Below are 19297 nucleotides of genomic sequence, written 5' to 3' on the forward strand. Positions count from 1 at the left end.
AGAACTTGAAATTTTTAAATAAATACAATTTTTCTTTCCTCCTAACAATCGTACTAGTTTAACAAAGTTCAAATGGAAAAATGTGCACTTTCAACAGCTAAAGTATTAAGTCTCTTCTAAGAGCAAATTGACTCTGAGGCTAGTTTAAAACTTGTTTGGGAAGATAACATATCTAAAAGAGAAGTATTTCAGAATTAACCTGGGGATATATGAGTCTTTAGTGCATAGAAAAAGAGTCGAGTGGTAGACATTTTCTGACCCGAAGGCAATAGCCTGAACTTGCTAAGTGGGGGACAGTACCAAGTACTGCTGCCTTCCATGTATTGATTGAAAACCAGGTTTCTGATTCTAAAATTTGTAGGATCAGACATTAGCTCCACTGAAGTGCTCAAGTTTCCTGGCAGCTAGGTGCTTGTGGCGCATGCCTACAATCCCAGCGGCACAGGAGGATCGAAAGTTCAAAGCCAGCTTCAACAATGGGGAGGCACTAAGCAACTCAGTGAGACCCTGTCTCTAAGTAAAATACAAAATTTGGCTAGGGATGTGGCTTAGTGGTTGGATGCCCCTGAGTTCAAACTTTACTGCCAGATTTTAAGGTACTCTTTTTTTTTTTTTTTTTTTAATCCTCCAGCAAGTTTTAATGAATGGTACTTCTTACATAATGTGTTACACTAGCTCAGATTAAAGATTTTCTAATAATCATTTCTGATACAAAAATTTCTTCCTTTCATAGCATCCAAAGGCCCACTCTGAGGTGAGAGAAGTCTAGGCCCTGAGTTTCTTGGAGAAAATCAATAAGTTGACATATTCTCTCTTTACAAAGAGATGAGACAGGGAGAGCTAGTTCTAGCCCCAAAGGAAGAGGGCTGAGCCAAACCCACAGCCCTAGTCTCTGTTTTCTATATGTACAGTGGAAAGAAAAATATTTTAGTTTATATGATGTTTTGTTGATGCTTTTTTTAAATTAGTAGTTCCTTTATGTGTCTCTAGTTTTAGAAAGTTGTAAAAAGGTTATTTGCAAATATTCTCATTTTTGAACTGTTTGGGAGTGTTAGCATCATAGTGTGAAAGTTAGAAAAGTACTATCAGATTTACCCAGATGCTTTAGTAATAGTCCATGGTAGGGCTAGAATGTTGATGTTTCTTCATGATTTTCTTTCAAATCCTGTTATTCCACTAAAAAGACTCCCTAAAAAGCTGAAATTGGCCTTGAACAGAAATGCTATTAACATTTTACTTCAGACTTGTTCTTCAGAAAGGGGTAAATTAAATTAAGTGTACAGAAAACATGTCTTTTGTCAACTTATATAAACTTCTTGTTGTGGGCAGAGGGGTTAGCAAAATCTAATGTGTTAATTTATCACAAAAAAAATGACAAGGTTCATAGCCAAATTACCTGAGCTCAGGATATCTCTACTGTTTTATTAGTTGTAAGACCTTGTAAATCTTACTTTTTACTTTTTTATTGTGAATTATATTGTACATTCAGAGGAGTATGTAAAGCTGAAATGTACATTAGGGAAAAGAAAGCAAATGCCTGTTACTCACCACTGAGATTAGGAAATAGAATATCAGTGGTACTTTAAAAGCCTCAGTGTGCCACTCCTCAGACCCATGAGGCTTTCCCTGGTGATCCCTGCTGCCCTGTCTTGGGTGGAATTGTTATGAGGCAGATCACTCAGAAAACACATCAAATCCCAGCTTTGTCCAAATTGGAGAGTCTTTTTTATTAGCCAGCTCGTGATCGCTCTCTGTAGAACCCAAACTGTCTCTGCAAGTAACAGACCCTAGCCTGAGCATTTCAAGGTATTTAAAGGCAAAAAACACATCCAGGTTGACGTAGCTGCAGGCAAATGGGTACAGAAGCTGAATTGAGCAGTTAGAAAGACAATACCCAGAAACATATTTTCATTCTGGGTACATTCGGTGTTTCCCATGGGACTTTCCATAATCATAAGAAGAAGGGAAGTAGGTCCAAATGATCCTTGTTGGGTACGAGTTAAAGAATGGTAGACAATCTCTGATAGGGTACATTGTCCAAGAAAAATGGGAACCAAAGAGAGAACAATTTTACATTGTATAAGATTTGCCATTTTGTGTGGCCAAACGTGTTATGCTAAGCAACTATTAATAGGTACAGAGGCCAGGTGTTCCTATGGGAGAGGATTTTTTATATGACATGGAGTCTCAGTAAAATGAAGTCTGTTTGGTCATTGCCCATATAGCCTGGCCCATAACAGGATCATTCTCTTGCTTTTCAGTAAAATTGTGCCACTATTATATATCCCCAAATAATATATGATTAATTGTGATTTGATTAATTGTGAGAAACCAAGAAGTAAAGAGAAACCTGGCAATAAGAAGTAACACTGCTATTATTAGAAAGTCTTCCAGAATGTAATCTGAACAGAATCTCTGGATTAGGGTCTGACTTCAATATTTCTAAAAGTTTACAAAAGCCCCTCTCAGGGAAGACAGTGGGGAAGGTATGGGTGAGTCTTGAGAAGCGTGGGGTTCCTTGTGTTCAGGAAGTTTGTGGCCATACTAGATATCTAGCAGAAATATTTATTCCTCAAGTGTGTGCTATATCTAAGCTCATTGTGGCCTTTTTTGGACTTTTAGAAGTAGGTTAGAGTAAAACATTTCCCTGGGAGAAATGAATGCCTTTAGCTGATCTACACAACAAAGCAAAAAGGGGAGAGGAAGTATTTTATCAGTACATAGTCAAAACATTGTCTCAGGCTTAAAAAGAAATGTGGTTATCTTATGTTAAAAGGAAGATGCAGTGACAGGTGGCAGTGGCCCACAGTCTAGTTATCTTTTTACCTGGGTGCTTCCTTCACTTTGACCCAGGAGATTTTCTTTGTTTTGGTGCAGGTTGAATCTTTACTTTCCGTATCTTAGACTTGTCTTTTGTGAGGAACAGGGTGTGGGTTACTCTCCTTTGAGTGGAGGACATCTTTTGGGAGCCCCTTGAGAAAAGCATATGTAGGGTAAGTATTTTGAGATCGTTAATGTCTGTATTGTAGCCTCAGACATGGTTGATAATTTGCCTGTGTATAGAATTCTAGGTTGGAAATAATTTGCCTTTAGAGTTTTTTAGGCATTGGTCCACTATCGTCTGTCTTTACAGTATTGAGATTTATTTTTGTAGAATTTCCTCTGGAAGTTTGTAGAATCTTTCCCTTAGTACTAGTATTTTTACATTTGACAATTAAGGAATTTATATCCATTTTAATTTTTATCTCTGGAAACTTGAGGACTCTTCACTTTGTAATTAGTTGTTTAGAAATTTCTAGAATCATCTCTTGAATTCTCTAGACTCTTATAGAAGGCTTTTTTTTCCCTCTACCATTCATCTTCTGATATTTCACTATAAAGTGATCTTATATATTTTGTGCTTATTTATTATTATCTGTTGTGCTGGATATACCCAGTGGGTGCTTTTAATCCAGACATTTGTATTCTTCAGTTCTCAGTTGTTTTTGTTTGTTTGCTTTGTTTTGTTTTTTAAAATCTTCTCTTTCTGGAACTATTGGACTGGTGCTTTTTCTTGCCTTTTTTCTCTTTGTACCAGGGATTGAACTCAGGGGTACTTGACTACTGAGCCATATCCCCAGCCCTATGTTGTATTTTTTTAATTTAATGACAGGGTCTCTCTGAGTTGCTTAGCGCCTCGATTTTTCTGAGGCTGTCTTTGAATTCATGATCCTCCTATCTCAGCCTCCTGAGCCACTGGGATTACAGGTGTACACCACTGCGCTCAGCTTGTGTTGGTTTTAATATTGGCTTGGTGTGGTTTGGATTTGTTTGCTTTGGTTTTTATGTTTCAACTTTCTGATTCTTTCTTTTACTTCTTTCATTGAATTTTTCATTTCTGCTCTCATTTTTTATTTCTGAAATCTCTTGAAGTCCTTTCCTAAAATAGCATCTTACTGTTTCATAGATAATAAGCTTTTCTTTCTCACAGGATATTGGTGATAGTTTTTTGGATGCCTTTCCTCACCATGCTTATTTTCTATGTTCTCCAAGTTCTTTTTGTATTTTTTCTTCCAAATGTCTTTAGAATATTTGAGTAGGAAATGTAAAAAGTGATGAGAAGCTCTGAGTGTGTTAATGGGGCTTGATGACTTCCCTCCAGGATTAGCTGAGTGACTGTTGAGATTTTAGTGTTCATGTCATCTTTCCTCTTAGGTTTGGGCATTGTAATGAAATGTCTTCAGGATGTTGTATGAGGGAGAGCCAAGGATTAGCTTTTAGTGCATATTGTTTCTGAACTTGGAATTTTCCAGGGTCTTTGTTTTATGCTCTGAAGAAGAATCCTTATATTTCTGCTGTGGTCAGAGAGGAGCAGTATCCCAATGTGGAGTTGAGGGAGATGACCTAGGAGTTGTCTTGCTTTAATCCTTTCCTTTTGCCTTAGGAATGCAGAACCTAACCCTTTTGAAGATTCCATAGTATAAATTGGTTTCGATCCAGATTTTCTTACTGCTGTCTTGGGAATTAACATTCTCTTTACTGCTAAATTGGTTACTACTTTTAATGTATAATATTTATTTCTAGTCATCTGTATCTCCTATTTATTTTATGTGTCATTGAAAGAAAAAAAAAGTTCTTTTTATTTAAGTAGGGCATAGGGAAGGAGAAATTTAAATGCAAACTGCCAATCTGGTATCCCCAGTTAATTCAGAAAACCCCTGGATACATTTTAAAACTTAAGTACTTTGTACCTCAGTTCCTTCATCTTTATAGGGGTTCTGATAATTGCCTTTAAAACAAAGATGTTGTGAATAGTAAATAAGTTTAAACAGAAAGTTCTTAAAAGAGTTCTTTTTTTTTTTTTTTTTTTTTTTTTTTTAGAGAGAGTGAGAGAGGAGAGAGAGAGAGAGAGAGAGAATTTTTAATATTTATTTTTTAGTTCTCGGCGGACACAACATCTTTGTTGGTATGTGGTGCTGAGGATCGAACCCGGGCCGCACGCATGCCAGGCAAGCGCGCTACCGCTTGAGCCACATCCCCAGCCCCTTAAAAGAGTTCTTAATGAGTTTGTATATGCTGAAAAAAATTAGTGCTTATAAATGTGGACCATGGACTAGGAATGCTGGATAATAGGTAAATCAAGGACAAATAGAATTAAGTATCAGTATGTACTAAATGCTAATCTCTGGCACTTTCCCCCAGATTGTTCACAGTTGGAGACCAGAAAGAAAGCAACTATAAACTAGTCTTGGTTATTAATGACTGTTTAGAGGAGAAGGTACTCTTTCTGTGAAGGTTGGGGAATGGATGGGCCAGAGCAAGATGTACTGAGAAGTTCCTGAGATGAGTACTGAAAGATAAATAAGAATTTGTACAGTGGATAGGAAGGGCATTTCAGGCACAGGCATTAAGACTGAGAGAATAGTACATCTGTTCTCAACTTAGGAAGCCATGAAATAATGACAAGAAGTAAAATTAGGATGGTAGCTTTAGGTTTCCTCAAAAGGACCTCCTTCTAAATTAGAAGGTTTGAAGCCTGATTCATGGCTTTAAGCCATTGAAAGGCTTACATGATGAAGATAAGATTGACATGTATTCAGAAGGGGAGAAAGGTGCAAGTATGGGTAAATGGGGGAACAGGCAATATTCAGAGATAATTAACTATATGTGAGATTGATTGAGGTACCTATTGAACTTCCAAGTGAAAATATTTTTCTTAGCCTAAGTCTGTTTCATTTTCTGTTATACAGGAGTTTAAATAACTACATGCAAGATTATCTTAAAAATGAAAAATGTAATACATGTAGAATCTGGTATAGAGGCTTGCTTTTTTAAATTTTTAAAAATTTTTTTGTAGTTGTAGATGGACAGAATTCCTTTATTTTATTTTTTTATTTTTATGTGGTGCTGAGGATAGAAACCAGTGCCTAACACACTCTAGGCAAGTGCTCTGCCACTGAGCTACAGCCCCAGGAATGCTGGATAATAGGTAAATCAAGGCTTGCTTTTAAGGAGGTAAGAAAGGATAATTTCTAAAGGAGATTAAGTAGTACTAGGGGGGAACAAGGAGCACTAGCAAATAGTGGTCAACAACAAGTCTCCATACTTAAAAGTCAAAGAAGACTAAAAAGTTTTAAATTTTGAATTGAGATTACTGGTAATTTTAGCATGAGTAGTTTCAGTGGATCGTGGGCTCAAAAGTGAGATTGCATTGAATTGGGGAAGTTTTTACTAGTCTTAGGTAGATTGATTAATTATTCTTTTAAAAAAGCTTGATTTTGAATGATTCTGGATATTTTTGTTTTTGGTTTTTGTTTTAAATGTATTTTTCACCATGAAACTGGTAGATATATGTATAATTTTGAAAGTTTGTCTGAGCTTTCTGTAGGTACTTCATCCAGATTTGATAGTAATTTATTATCTTTTAAATTAAAATTTGATAATAAGTTGGTATTTTGATGAAATAATTGATTAAGGAAGACCAGCTTATGAGAGTTGAGAGTTGGAACAGAAGTGCAAAATTTAGATATGGTTATGGAGTTCAAACATTCATTAAAACAGATCTCTGTACCTATCACTCAGCTTTAACAGTTAAGATTTTGGCAATCTCTTTTATCTATTTATTTCCTTCTTCCCTGCCTTTATTTCCCTTGGACTTTAAAAAATAATTATTGGAACTCTGATCATTCCACCCATACATCCAGAATATATCTCACAATTTATTTTAAATTAAATAGTTTAACTTCATATTATCATCACTCATGACAAAATTAACAGTATGTGAGAATTCATCAGATTCCCAAAGGGGCTCAAGATACAGCAGAGGTGAAGTCTTGCAACAAATACTGTGCATTTGGGGGGCATCAGCTTCTCACTCTAGCAAACTCTTTGATTTTTCCCCTATTTGTTAATTGTAGTAAGCATCCTTAGGTTAAGATTCTTTGGGCTGGAGATATAATTCAATGGTACTATGCTTGCTTAGCATGCAGGGCAGGGAATTCCTTAGAATTCAAGCTATTTGTAGCCTTTACTATATCTTACCCTTTGCTGTACAATATTTTATCTTCATAATATCTTGAAGCCTCACTTTTTTTTCTCTCTTGTTTGGAAAAAAAACAACTTATTCTTTTTGGATACAGAAATGATAAGTAGTAAGATGATTCTGCTCTGTAATTGATGGGTGACTTAGATGAAAATTCTTTTGTAACAGTTGAGAGATTATTTTCCAATACAACCTAGAGATATGATTTTTAGGTTAATTTATCATTCCTTCTCCTAACAGATTTCTCAAGAGATTTTTGTTCCCCAAATCAAAATAAATACTATGTTAAACTCTGCTGATACTTTTTACTTCATAAGCTCTTTTTTTTTTCACTTCTAGATTTTCTTTTTCAAAGTTTTTCTAATGTGTTTCAGAAGAGATGATTTTATAGGAAGCAGATTCCAGAGGCACTGTTAAGCTGTTTAGTTAATAAGTAATATTATATTTTGAAATATAGATTATAGGAACTTGCAAAGACAGGAATTAGAATGCCTGTGTACCCTCAACCTCCTTTCCCCCAGTGTTTATGTCCCACAAAACTAGAACATTATCAAAACTAGGAATTTGACATTGATACAACTTGTGTACATAGTTAGGCATTTTTTCACATGTATATTTATGTAACCATCACTGTAAAATACAGAATTATTCCATCACCACATATATCCCCCTGGTGCTGCCCCTTAATAATCATTTATCCTCCCCCATCCTTAACCTGTAGAAACCACTGATTTGTTCTCTTAAATGGATTTCTAGTATGTCCTTTGTCTTTTCACTCAGCATAGTGACCCTAAATCTATCTAAGTTGTTGCACGTACAGTAGTTCATTCTGAATATCTTTTTAGAATAAAAATAAGTGTTCTGCTAGGTGCAGTGGCACATGCCTGTAATCCCAGTGGCTCTGGAGACTGAGGCAGGAGGATTGTGAGTTAAAAGCCAGTCACAGCAACTTAGTAGGCACTAAACAACTCTGTGTCTAAATAAAATACAAAATAAGGCTGGGATGTGGCTCAGTGGTCAAGTGCCCCGAGTTCAGTCTCCGGTACCATAAATAAATAAATAAAATAAATAAATAAATGTTCTGTTAACTCACTATATTAAAATTAGATCCACCCCAAACTGCACCTAACTTCAAGTCTAAAAAGGCCTATGCTTTTTTGTTGTGTGTGTTTATATTATAAAATTGCCATGAATATGTAATTAGTTTTCTTAAAGTTTGCATTAAACATGAAAAAGACTTCAGACATCAAGGGTGCAAAGCTTAGAAATGATGTAAGACTAGTGTTTGTTAAGTTGTTTTATAATGTTTTTTTCATTTAAGTAGGCAAAATTTGTGTCAACCATTTTTTATAACTTTCTTTGAAATAATTTGAAATTTTCAGGCATAGTACAGGGATCTCATCTATACTACATTCATCAACTTCTAGTATTTTGACACATTATCATTATTTACTGCTTCCATCTGGGTACCAGTTTGCAGGGGGAAAATGTATTTTTCCTGAATTATTTGAGCTTAAATTATATATATCATGGCCCTTTACCTTTTCAATATATCAGTACATAATCGTACAGAGCAAGGCTATTCTCTTACACAACCTCAATAGTTAATAAATAAATTCAGGAACCTTAACATTACTGAGATATTTTTAGCTAATGTTGTTCATGTTCAGTTTTTTTTAAATTTATTTTTTAGTTTTAATATGATGCTGAGGATCAAACCCAGTACCTCATGCATGCTAGGCAAGCACTCTACCACTGAGCCATAACTCCAGCCCTTCAATTTTATCATTATGTCTTTTTTAGAATTTCCTTCTTTTCTATACAGAATTCAGTTCAAGGATGGATATTAGTTGTCATTTCTTTTTAATTTTCTCTAATCTGTAGCAGTTCATCCTTTGTCTTTTATGACATTAACATTTTTTGAGAATTTAGGCCAATTATTTTATAGAATGTTCCTTGTATTCCCCCTTGATTATCTTCAGATTCTGTAACTCCCAACTGTAGTGATGTTCTGTCTTTTAGGGAATTATATCTAAAGGCACACAGTGTCCATCAGTATCTCATTAGTTATGTTAATTTTAATGGATCACTCATTCAAGTGTTTCATTTCTCCATTATGTAGTTAGCTATTTTTCTCATTATAAGTTACAGACAGTCTCTGGGCAGACCCTTTGAGGTCATACAAATATGCTGCTTCATTAAACTTGCACCCCAGATTTAGGGGTGGTTTTTTTAATGATTCTTACCCAAACCAATTTTTTTATTTTGAGGATTCAAAGTGGGTGAGGGTCATTCTTTCCAAATTGCTTGTTCTAATGATTCAACTTGATTTTGCAAACATTTATTTACTTGTTTATATAAAGTTTTTATTTTACATATTACATAATATAATTGGCAATGCATTTTAACTTAAAATGTTTTTAAACCTCTGGGTTTATTTTTAATCCTTTGCTGCCCTCTGCAGGTCTATGAATATAGATCTTTGGAGCAAGGTAAGTATGCCTAATCATTCAAATCACAAGGTGATATATATAAATAGCCAGTAAGAGCAAAAATTTTAATAGCTCCACACATTTCTGTTATACTGTTAAAATTAATGGATTTAAAATCTTGAAAATGTTAGTTTTAAAACAGCAGGAAGCTTTTTATGGAAGTAGTCTTTGACTTAGTCCTAAGAGTCCTTAAGATTTTCAACCTTTGCAAAAGTATTTGACCTTATAGGTTTAATAATTAATTTTCTTTCTGTATGTAAGTATGTATATTTGTGTATGTTTCTGTATACGAATGGTATGCAAACCAACATCAGCCTTTTTAAGAAATTAACTGATTTTATGCAGGAAGCATAATTATAGTGAATTGCATAAAAGATTTTCAGCTTAATAAAATCAGAAGGCATGTTATTAATTGAAATTCCCAATTCTATTTCTGGTATTACTTGAATTGCCAAATTAGAAATGATACTGTTTTGACTAGAGATATTTTCATTGGTGTATTTATTAAGTGTGTTTTTGTTCAAATTGGCATTAAATGTTACTGTAAGTATGGCAAAAGTTTCTGGTAGAATTTATTATTTTCTGTGTGTGTGTGTTGATTAAAGGACAGTTGGTAGGTGAAGATTATTTTGTTTTTCTTTTGCACAATTCTTATTCCTACATTAACTATCTTTTGAATTAACTATAGCATGGTTTGTATAGAGGCATGTGATCATTTTGCCTGATTTTTTCAGATTAATAAGTAAACAATAGTAGAAGTACAGTTTGGGCCTGTAAACGCTTAAAATACATGTGCTTTAATAGCACATAAGCTCAGCTGTTGAATATGCATAAAATACATTAGAATTCTTCACACATGTCATTTGGACAACTAGTATATAGTTCTTTTCTGTCTTCAGCCTCAGGATATATAGTTAAATACCCTTTTCAAAGTTATAAGTTGGCATCATAGATTGTATAATAATTTTGATTATAAAATATGTTATTTGGAATTTTGAAATTAGAAATTTCTTTTGGTTGGTAGATTTAATGTTGAAAAATAAGTGTGTATGTCTTTTAGTATATGTGAATTAATTGATAAGAATACTTAGGAACAAACAAGTTAAAACTTTTGACCTCTTTTGTTTTAGTGCCATTAAAATGAATGAGAAAATGTCATGGAACAACTAAAAATTTAAGTTAGTTACTGGTCCAGCATATGTTACTTTTTATTTCTATAAAACTTAAAAGGAGGACACTAATCCCAGTTAGTGTCCTCATCAAAATCAAAATGATGAGAATATTGGTTCATAATTCCTATAAATTACTGTTTATAACAATTTAAAATGATATATAGACATCACTTTATAGCCTCTCCTTGTGACATTTCATAAAACATTGCTGCTTTCCTTCATCATGGGTTTATTTTTATTTTTAGAAGACAAACCTATTATTTAAAAACAAAACAATCTCTTTGGTGGGTGGGGGTAGTGTTGGATTACTACAATATAGAATAATACCTTACTGGGGAGAGGTTGTATTATTTCAAGAATTCAATTTCAAATTGTATTTGTTCTTGTTTGCGTCTCTTGCTGCAATGCACGAATTTTCTGTCTTACCAGATAACAGAATTGTTGTACAAGGATGGACGTTATTGCCAGGAGCCTCCAGGACCAACGGGTAGCGTTTCAATTTTGATGATTGTAACTTATCCACAAATTCATTCTTCTGTGTAATAATGGACTAGAAGGATTATAGCAGGGAACACTTTTTTTTTTTGCAAAGTGAAATTTGAAAACATTTGGTTACACATCTTTATATTGATAACCACAGCATTTTGAGATCTGTGAGGTGTTTGGTTTTATAATAATTAATTTTAGAAGGCAGGCTTGGGATACTTTCTTTTCATGCAACAAGGAAATGCTTCTTACAGTGTCTGTGGCATAAGCTTAAAAAAATCAGAGATTCTTAATACTTATGTGACTTTAATGTTTTGCAGGTATGGCTAATTTTAAACAAAGTAGGAAAAAGGTCTTGTGGATTTTTTCCACTTAAATATAATTTATTATATAAAAGATTATTTTGTCATTTAATGATTTTCATTTGCCATTTAAGGAAAGCTTATAATATATACTTTTCTATAAGAAGTTACCTTTCTTAAAAGTTCAAATCTCCTATCCCAGGCATTAGCACATGGCCCTGTACATTTTATGCTTGAATGCATAGGAAAATTACTGTTGTTACAAAACATCTTTGTTAATCTTGGTTTTTCATTGGCTAATAGGCAGCTCTCCACAGGATTACTATATCTGCTTATTAAAATTATTTAACTTTCTATACTCAACATGTATAATCCTTTGTAATTTTATGTGTTTCCCTAAATATTATCCACAAAAAATTAGTGTAGAAAAGTGTAAAGACATTTATTTATTTTTACTACTTGTGATTTGGACAAGAGAGGGGTAAGGCCTTGGGCAGGACCACTTCTGTCACAGAATAGTGGAAAAAAATAGATTGAAGTAAGATTCAGTACTGAAAAGCTGTCACTCGGTCTGAAAATAATTAATATTCCTTTCACTCACCAGTTAGATATGTGCTCCCAAACCACATAATCTCTATGCCTCAGTGATCATTGTTGCCATTTCAGAGCCTCTCATCAGGGTGACATCTCACACCAAAATGATTTCTTATAAATTAATCTTGATAACATGACAGTCTCGGTAATTTTAGTGGAATGCTTTCTCTTGTTTTTTTCCACAGAAGCTGTTGGCTATTTTCTTTATAACTTGATTGACAGCATGAGTGACTCAGAGGTACAGGCCAAGGAGGAGCGTTTGAGACAATACTTCCATCAGCTGAAGGAGATGGTACCATTTCATTTTTTGCTATATAATGCCTGTCCTGCCTGACATGTATCTATTAGATTTGAAATTGCTGCTTTTAAGTGCAACCAGACCACTTCTCAATGACATGCAAGAGTTGGAGACTTAAATTATGTCTGAGATAATTTCTGTTAGACAAATTTCAGTTTAGTTGTCTAAAACTCAGGTTTCCCCCCCCCCTCCCTTTCCTTTGCACAGAATATAAAAATTCCTGAAAGTATCTACAGAGGCATTCGAAATCTACTGGATAGCTACCATGTTCCTGAATTGATTAAGGTGTGTGAAATGCTTAATTTATATATAAAAACCTGTTAAATTTTTTAAAAAATACGATGCTTTTGACAAAAAAGAAAAGTTTCATTGGCAGTCATTAAAACAAAGCTTTTTCATTGTTGGTAAAAACTATTTATATATTGAAGAATACATTTAAAACCTTAATTGTAATGGTCAGTATAGTATGATCAGAATTGCTGTAAAATGTTGGAAAGGTAGACAGATAGCATTAAAATGAAGTGGGACTTTCAGATTTTTCTTTGGACATTTGCTATTTTAATTTTACTTGTGTCTTCTAATTTTGTGCTAACTTAAATCCCGATATAGGATGTTAATATGATGGTTGAAAGAAAGAAGATAGACTCTCGTAAAGTAAGTAGGTTTTTGAGCGGGTTCTACATGTTATAATAACTGCATTTAACAAGCATTCTAGACTGCGCCCTTATAAAACCAATGTTTCTTAATATTTTCATCATTTTGTATATGTGTAAGAATTTGGCAAAACCTATTTGTCCTCTCTGAAAAATCAACAGACCTAGGAAATTTGCAAATAGTCTTACAAGATTCATTACCCCTAGAGTCCATCCATTGATCCCCAGGTAAATATCACTATGAGCATTTATAACATAAAGGAAAGTTAATTTAAAGGGTAGGGTGACAAGGGTCAAGTTTTCTTTTTGTAGTAAATTTTTCTTCCTTCTTTTTTTTTTTTTCCCTGTAGTCTCAGCAACTTACACCATCTGATTTGGAGTCTACACTTGAAAATCTAAAAGCTAAAAATCAACCTATAGGAGATGTCCTAAAGCAACTGATATTAATGCTTTGTTCAGAAGAGGTAACATTTGTTTAAACATTTCAAATATGCTATTAGGGTAAAAAAAATTATTGTTCATAATAAGCAAAACTGAACATAATATTTATGATTTTTACAATTGATTATTATATGTCATGCTTGTGAACAATGCAATTAAATGAAAGGTTAACTAATTTCAGCTACACCTTGAATGGCATGTTTTCAGGTTGCTGTAGTTTGTTTACAATAATCTACAAAGTGAATGATAGTAACAGCCGTGATAGGTTTATCATACATGCCAAATGTCCTTTCAAGCCATGGCTCCGGTCTCTTATATCTAGATTGTCAAGCAACTGATACATGCAGTAGTCATTTGCAAGTCAAATATTACTAGGTTGTTAATGCAGGGATTGAAATTCCATTTTCCTGCTGGAAAAAAGCTCTCTCCGAGATAAAGGGTCTCTTGCCTTTTTTTCAGTGGGCGTCCAGCTGTACTTCGTGTTCGTTTTAGTGTGTGTCTGCAATTTGAGGAATATCACTAGACTTTTTTCAGGTTCTAGTTTAGCAAGCCTATAGTTTTAGAAAAAAATATCATAACTGAGATTATAACATGGTACTGTTATTTCTTTGGTACTAAACTAGAGTGAGAAACTTTATTGGTACATATTTCTGCATCTAGAAATTGGACTATGATTAGGGGCTGATTTAGGAAGTATTTAATCTGGAAGTCTTCTCTAAATAGTACAGTACAAAAGCTAAAACATCAAATTTGGCATTAATAGTGGGCTATTTTACAATAAAAAATCCAAATTTACATTTGTTAGAATTACCCTACATATACATCTGGCCTGCCTGCCTTTTAAAAGGTGAATAAAAATACCAAGGGGGCAGGGCCAAGTTGATAACATGAAACAGTTTTTATTTATTTTTTGAAATCCTATTTTTTTTAAATTTTATTAGTTGCTCAAGACAATACAATGATCTTGACATATCATACATTTGATTCAAATAGGGTATGAATTCTCACTTTTCTACATGTACAGATTGTAGAATTACATTGGTTATACATCCATGTGTATACATACAGTAATCCTAGTGTCATTTGTATTCTGCTGTCCTCCTTATTCCCCCCAAAACAGTTTATTTTTAAAGTACTGTAAACTTTTTCTAAATACTGTAACTAAAAATGTGACATTTTAATTTTATATTAATTTCTTCTTTTTTTTTAACTTCAATTCTTTATTTTAGAATATGCAAAAAGCCCTTGAATTGAAAGCAAAATATGAATCAGACATGGCTGTTGGTGGCTATGCAGCTTTAATAAATTTGTGCTGTAGACATGATAATGCAGAAGATGCACTGAACTTGAAGCAAGAATTGTGAGTACCCTGGCAATGAAACAACTCATCAGCGTTTATGCTGATATACCACCCTTGATGAGTCACCTAGATTGAATATTACTGCCTTAAGTAATATTCAATGCTTTTGTTGTCAATATTTTTGAAATTTCATAGCATAAGGCTCTTGTTTCAGCAAGGTGTCTTAAGTACAACAATAAAACAGCCTAGTCTTTAAAGCCAAGGTTTTTTCCCATTGGTTATACTATTGGTGATAGTAACTGTTTTGTGAGGCTTGATAACATTTCCCTTTCTATACTGCACTATAAACAAAATTCTGTCCATTTCTCAAGGATATTTTTTAATCCCCATCCTGATAGATTTAGCAAATAAAAATTTGTCATTTGAAGTATTTCAGTATTCACAGTGAAGGTTAGAATTATGGAAAGTACCATAAAGCAAAAGTGTCTTCAGTAGTATCATTTGCAGGTGGAGTGATGCTATATGTATGTGTAGTGTTACGATTTTTACTTCTGAAGTCACTGACTATAATTTACATATTAATTGATATATGGCTTAAAAAATAAATCCTAACTGAAGTATAGGCACCAATATTAATAAGAATTTAGACCTGATGGGCTTTTGGAAGTTATAGGAATTTCAGTCCTTTTTGTCATTAGTTGTCTTCTAACATAATATAACTGGTTTTATTTCATAGTGACCGTTTAGATCCATCTGCTGTCCTTGACACCAACAAGTATGTAGGCCTCGTAAAAGTATTGGGAAAGCATGGCAAGCTCCAAGGTAAGTCTCCCCACATAAAGGAAAGATGGGATGCAAGTATTTGCCTGTGGCATAACATGTGAATTGATATTAATGGTATATCATGTCCTGCAAAGTGCTGGAACACTTTGCATACAAATTTGCATGTGAATCCAACCAGAGCCACATGGACAGTGTAGGCCATTAGTTTTAATGGATTGGCAAGCTTGTCATTTACATTTGCACAGCTCAGTGCTTTTTGCATTTCTGCAGCTAGTTTTTATTAGCATTGCTATTTGGATTGAGTTTGAAGATCATGACTTATGGCACAATTTGCTTATATGCCTGCACTAATGGCTTTGTTTTTGCTTAAGAAGATCTGAAGGCTGAACATAAAACCTATAAACATAATATGATATATAAAAAACTGAATTTTGCACTTGTTTTTAGCTGAACTTTTAATCATATTAGCAAAATGTTTATTTCAGTTGAAGTTTCTATTTAGAATTTCATGAGAAAGGTGTAGCTAATTATATTGTTGATTTGCATACTCCTAATTTTCTCATTGTTGAGGTAATGCTAAATCTAATATAATTAAATGACACTTGGTAATATGTTCTTAGTATTTACTTGTTTCTTTCTGAATTTGACTCTATTTTGAAACTTCTTTTTTAGCCTTCCTCACTTCCTTTTATTTTTAGAAATGATTGTTTTGATTTTGTCATAGGAAACAGTGTACGGAGAAAATATGATTTGAACATTGAAATTTTTCCTGGGAAGCCTTTCTCATACAGAAAACTCTTTATAAAGATTAGCCTGCTTTTTTGAAATCACTTTTTGTAAAGTGGTCAAAACATTTTGTCTGTGTAATAATTAAGAACAACGTTATGAAAATGCACTTATTCCATATCCTAAAATGTTTGTTTCTGCCTTTCTAATGAAGCTTAATGAATCTAATGTATTAACATGCAGTCTTTTGGAAAGCTTTCATTGGCTCTGCTTGGCTAATTAGTATCGACATAGCAAACAGGCCCTATCGGTATCAGACCATTAGTCTGGCTGTATATACAGTGTAAACACATCTTTATTATCTGGCCTCCTGACAAGCCATCTGCTGAAGAAACAATGGTGTGATTTAGCAGATGTTAGCTCTGAACGATAAAAGCATCCATTTAGGAGGATCTTACAGCTATAGGGCAGACTGTACAGGGTTATGTGGTGCCGAGTGGGCACACAGTCCCTATCTATAATTTGTAGTCAAAGTTGCAGGGAAATGATAAAACCATGCTATTGTGGATTTATAATTGTAGTCTCGTTTAGAAATGCAAGTAGTAATTAACTTGAAATCGGCATTATACACTAGAATTTACATTCCTGCTGGGCTTGAAATGCTGTTTTAATAGCAGTTTGTTTTCCCTACATGAAATTACCTAAGGGTCTTTTGTGTTACTTCATTGTAGATGCTATTAACATTCTAAAGGAGATGAAAGAGAAGGATGTTCTTATCAAAGATGCAACAGTCTTGTCCTTTTTCCACATCCTAAATGGTGCTGCTTTAAGAGGTGAAATTGAAACAGTAAAACAGCTGCATGAAGCCATCGTCACTCTAGGGTTAGCAAAACCATCTACCAACATAAGTTTCCCATTGGTCACTGTACACCTGGAAAAGTAAGTTAATTGAATTTTGAATTTTAATGCTGGCATTAAAAGAATGAATCTAATCATTTTGGGATTATACTTTGTAAGTACGTTGATGTGGAAGCCTGTGGGTCATTTGCCAAAGAATAAGGGTACTAAGATGGTTTAGGTGATCTTTAAAATCAGCAGCAGCCCTGTGGCTCTGTGGCTTCTCAATGAAGTGGTATCTGGTATTTTTTTTCTCTAGGAACATGTGATAATATTACATGAAATTGAATCAAATTTTTGAGTCTAATAAATACTGATTATCAATAGATATAAGAAAGAAAGGTCCTCTGAGGTTTTTAATCATGTATCATAACTCTCCTTCAGGTAATAAACATAGAAATACCTATGCAGTACTCCTGGTCTCCATATAGTATTTTAATCACATACAGTTATTCTAGTTTTGATAAATGTTGGAGATGTTTCTGCCTTGTGGGAAGATGAATTTTGTTGATAGGGAAAGATTTACTGAGTTTGAAAATTTTACATTTGAAATATTCTTGTTTGTACCCAGTTTAAAATATTATCTTCAATGCAAATCGTAAAATCAATTCTACTCTTTTATAATGAGTGAAACATTTTAATAAGATGCTTAAGCATAGCTCATTACCTTCTTTTACTTTTGCTTTTTAATTTCTTAAATCTTACCTCTTTGTCATCTTTTGCATGGCTTACTGCAGTTTGTAATCTGCTTATTCTGTGATTAGGATTTTCTGATTTTAGTATGGATGATGTCTTATCAATGCCAGGAAAAAAATGAAATTTATATTTTAACATTTCTCATCTTCCCCCAAAATATCTGGTAGTTTTTATTTATTTAATATGGGGTATAATTAACTGGATGTGATGAATAATTTGGTATTGAATTTTAAATAAAGAATAAAAAATTGTTTTAAATAGCTCGTTAGGAAATGTGAATATTGATAAGCTTGAACCCATGCATGTGAACACACATCCAAACTAATTCTTTTGCCAGCCAGTCATAAACAGTTATCAAGTTGGGTGATTGGCCAAATCTTAACTTCCACAATCTCAGCATTACATTCTTTTAAAGAAATAGTGATTCAAACAATTACTGCATTATTGAGTTCTCATATTCACAGCCAACTTTATATAGAAATCCTATAATTAATATGCTTCCTACTGGAATTTTTTTCAATTGTTTAAAAGACCCATCTCTGCAAATTGCGTGTGGAACTCTGCACAGGGATTTGAAAGAAATGGGCCCAGTGCCCAGAAGAATTAGGCCCTCCTACACTACTGGGTAAAAAATATAATAATTAACAAAGAAAACGAGTCCATGGTAGAAAAGTATCTTACAAATAGAAATACTTTGAAGACAGTAGAGATGTGAAAGTTTTCCAAAAGAGGTCTGCAGATGGGGCTCATGAACCAAGGAGAGCTTACCCAAGGGAAAATGAAAACAGCATAGAATTCAGATGGTAACCTGGAGCATGCTCTGTGCTTCTGATCATTTAGAACAGTTAGGTGTTTGTATGTCTCAGTCAAATTTGGCTGTCTTTGTTAATTGGACCAACAATCTAAATTTGTATCTTTTCCTTCATGGTGTCTTAATACTTTCAGAAACTTGTAGAAATTATTATCTTCTATTTTTATTTACACTGAGTTTTTACTTTTTTCTTTTGCTATCTTTACTTTGTAGAAGCAGTCTCCCCGACATGTTCTTTCAGTTTCATCTATCATAATAAAAAGATTATGTCAGCTGTTTTAGAGTCATGAGAATAAAAAGGATATAAAGGAAATTTAATATTTATAAAATTTCAGAAAGGAGTAGTAGCACTATTGTCAGGGAAAATGCTAGAATGAAACACTGACTTTGAAACTTTTGTTCAATTCTGTTTTGTCTAACTGATGGAAGATAGCTAATTAATTCAGAATCATGACAAGTACTAGGATTAACTACACCAACCTACAAAAAAGGCCCCATGTATTTGATTTGATTAAATATGTTCAGTCTTTAGTAATACCATGTAATTGACCCCAGCAGGTATGAGCTCATCTGGGTAGTGAGCCTTATTTATTCAAACTTGTGATAAAATTATGAAAAACATTTC

The 19297-nt window shown here is 33.6% G+C and overlaps 1 protein-coding gene across 1 annotated transcript in view; it reads left to right on the forward strand.

The window, feature by feature from the left end:
* Positions 1-19297, forward strand: part of Lrpprc (leucine rich pentatricopeptide repeat containing) — a 105770-nt gene that overhangs the window by 39576 nt on the left and 46897 nt on the right. Inside the window, exons 15-23 of the mRNA XM_005324518.5 lie at positions 9486-9513; positions 11115-11172; positions 12253-12359; positions 12573-12650; positions 12975-13019; positions 13369-13482; positions 14689-14819; positions 15496-15581; positions 17000-17207. Of these exons, the coding sequence (XP_005324575.1) occupies positions 9486-9513; positions 11115-11172; positions 12253-12359; positions 12573-12650; positions 12975-13019; positions 13369-13482; positions 14689-14819; positions 15496-15581; positions 17000-17207 (855 nt within the window). The remainder of the gene's footprint in view (positions 1-9485; positions 9514-11114; positions 11173-12252; positions 12360-12572; positions 12651-12974; positions 13020-13368; positions 13483-14688; positions 14820-15495; positions 15582-16999; positions 17208-19297) is intronic.

The sequence above is a fragment of the Ictidomys tridecemlineatus genome, chromosome 12 (genome assembly GCF_052094955.1).
Source record: "Ictidomys tridecemlineatus isolate mIctTri1 chromosome 12, mIctTri1.hap1, whole genome shotgun sequence".
NCBI lineage: Eukaryota > Metazoa > Chordata > Mammalia > Rodentia > Sciuridae > Ictidomys > Ictidomys tridecemlineatus.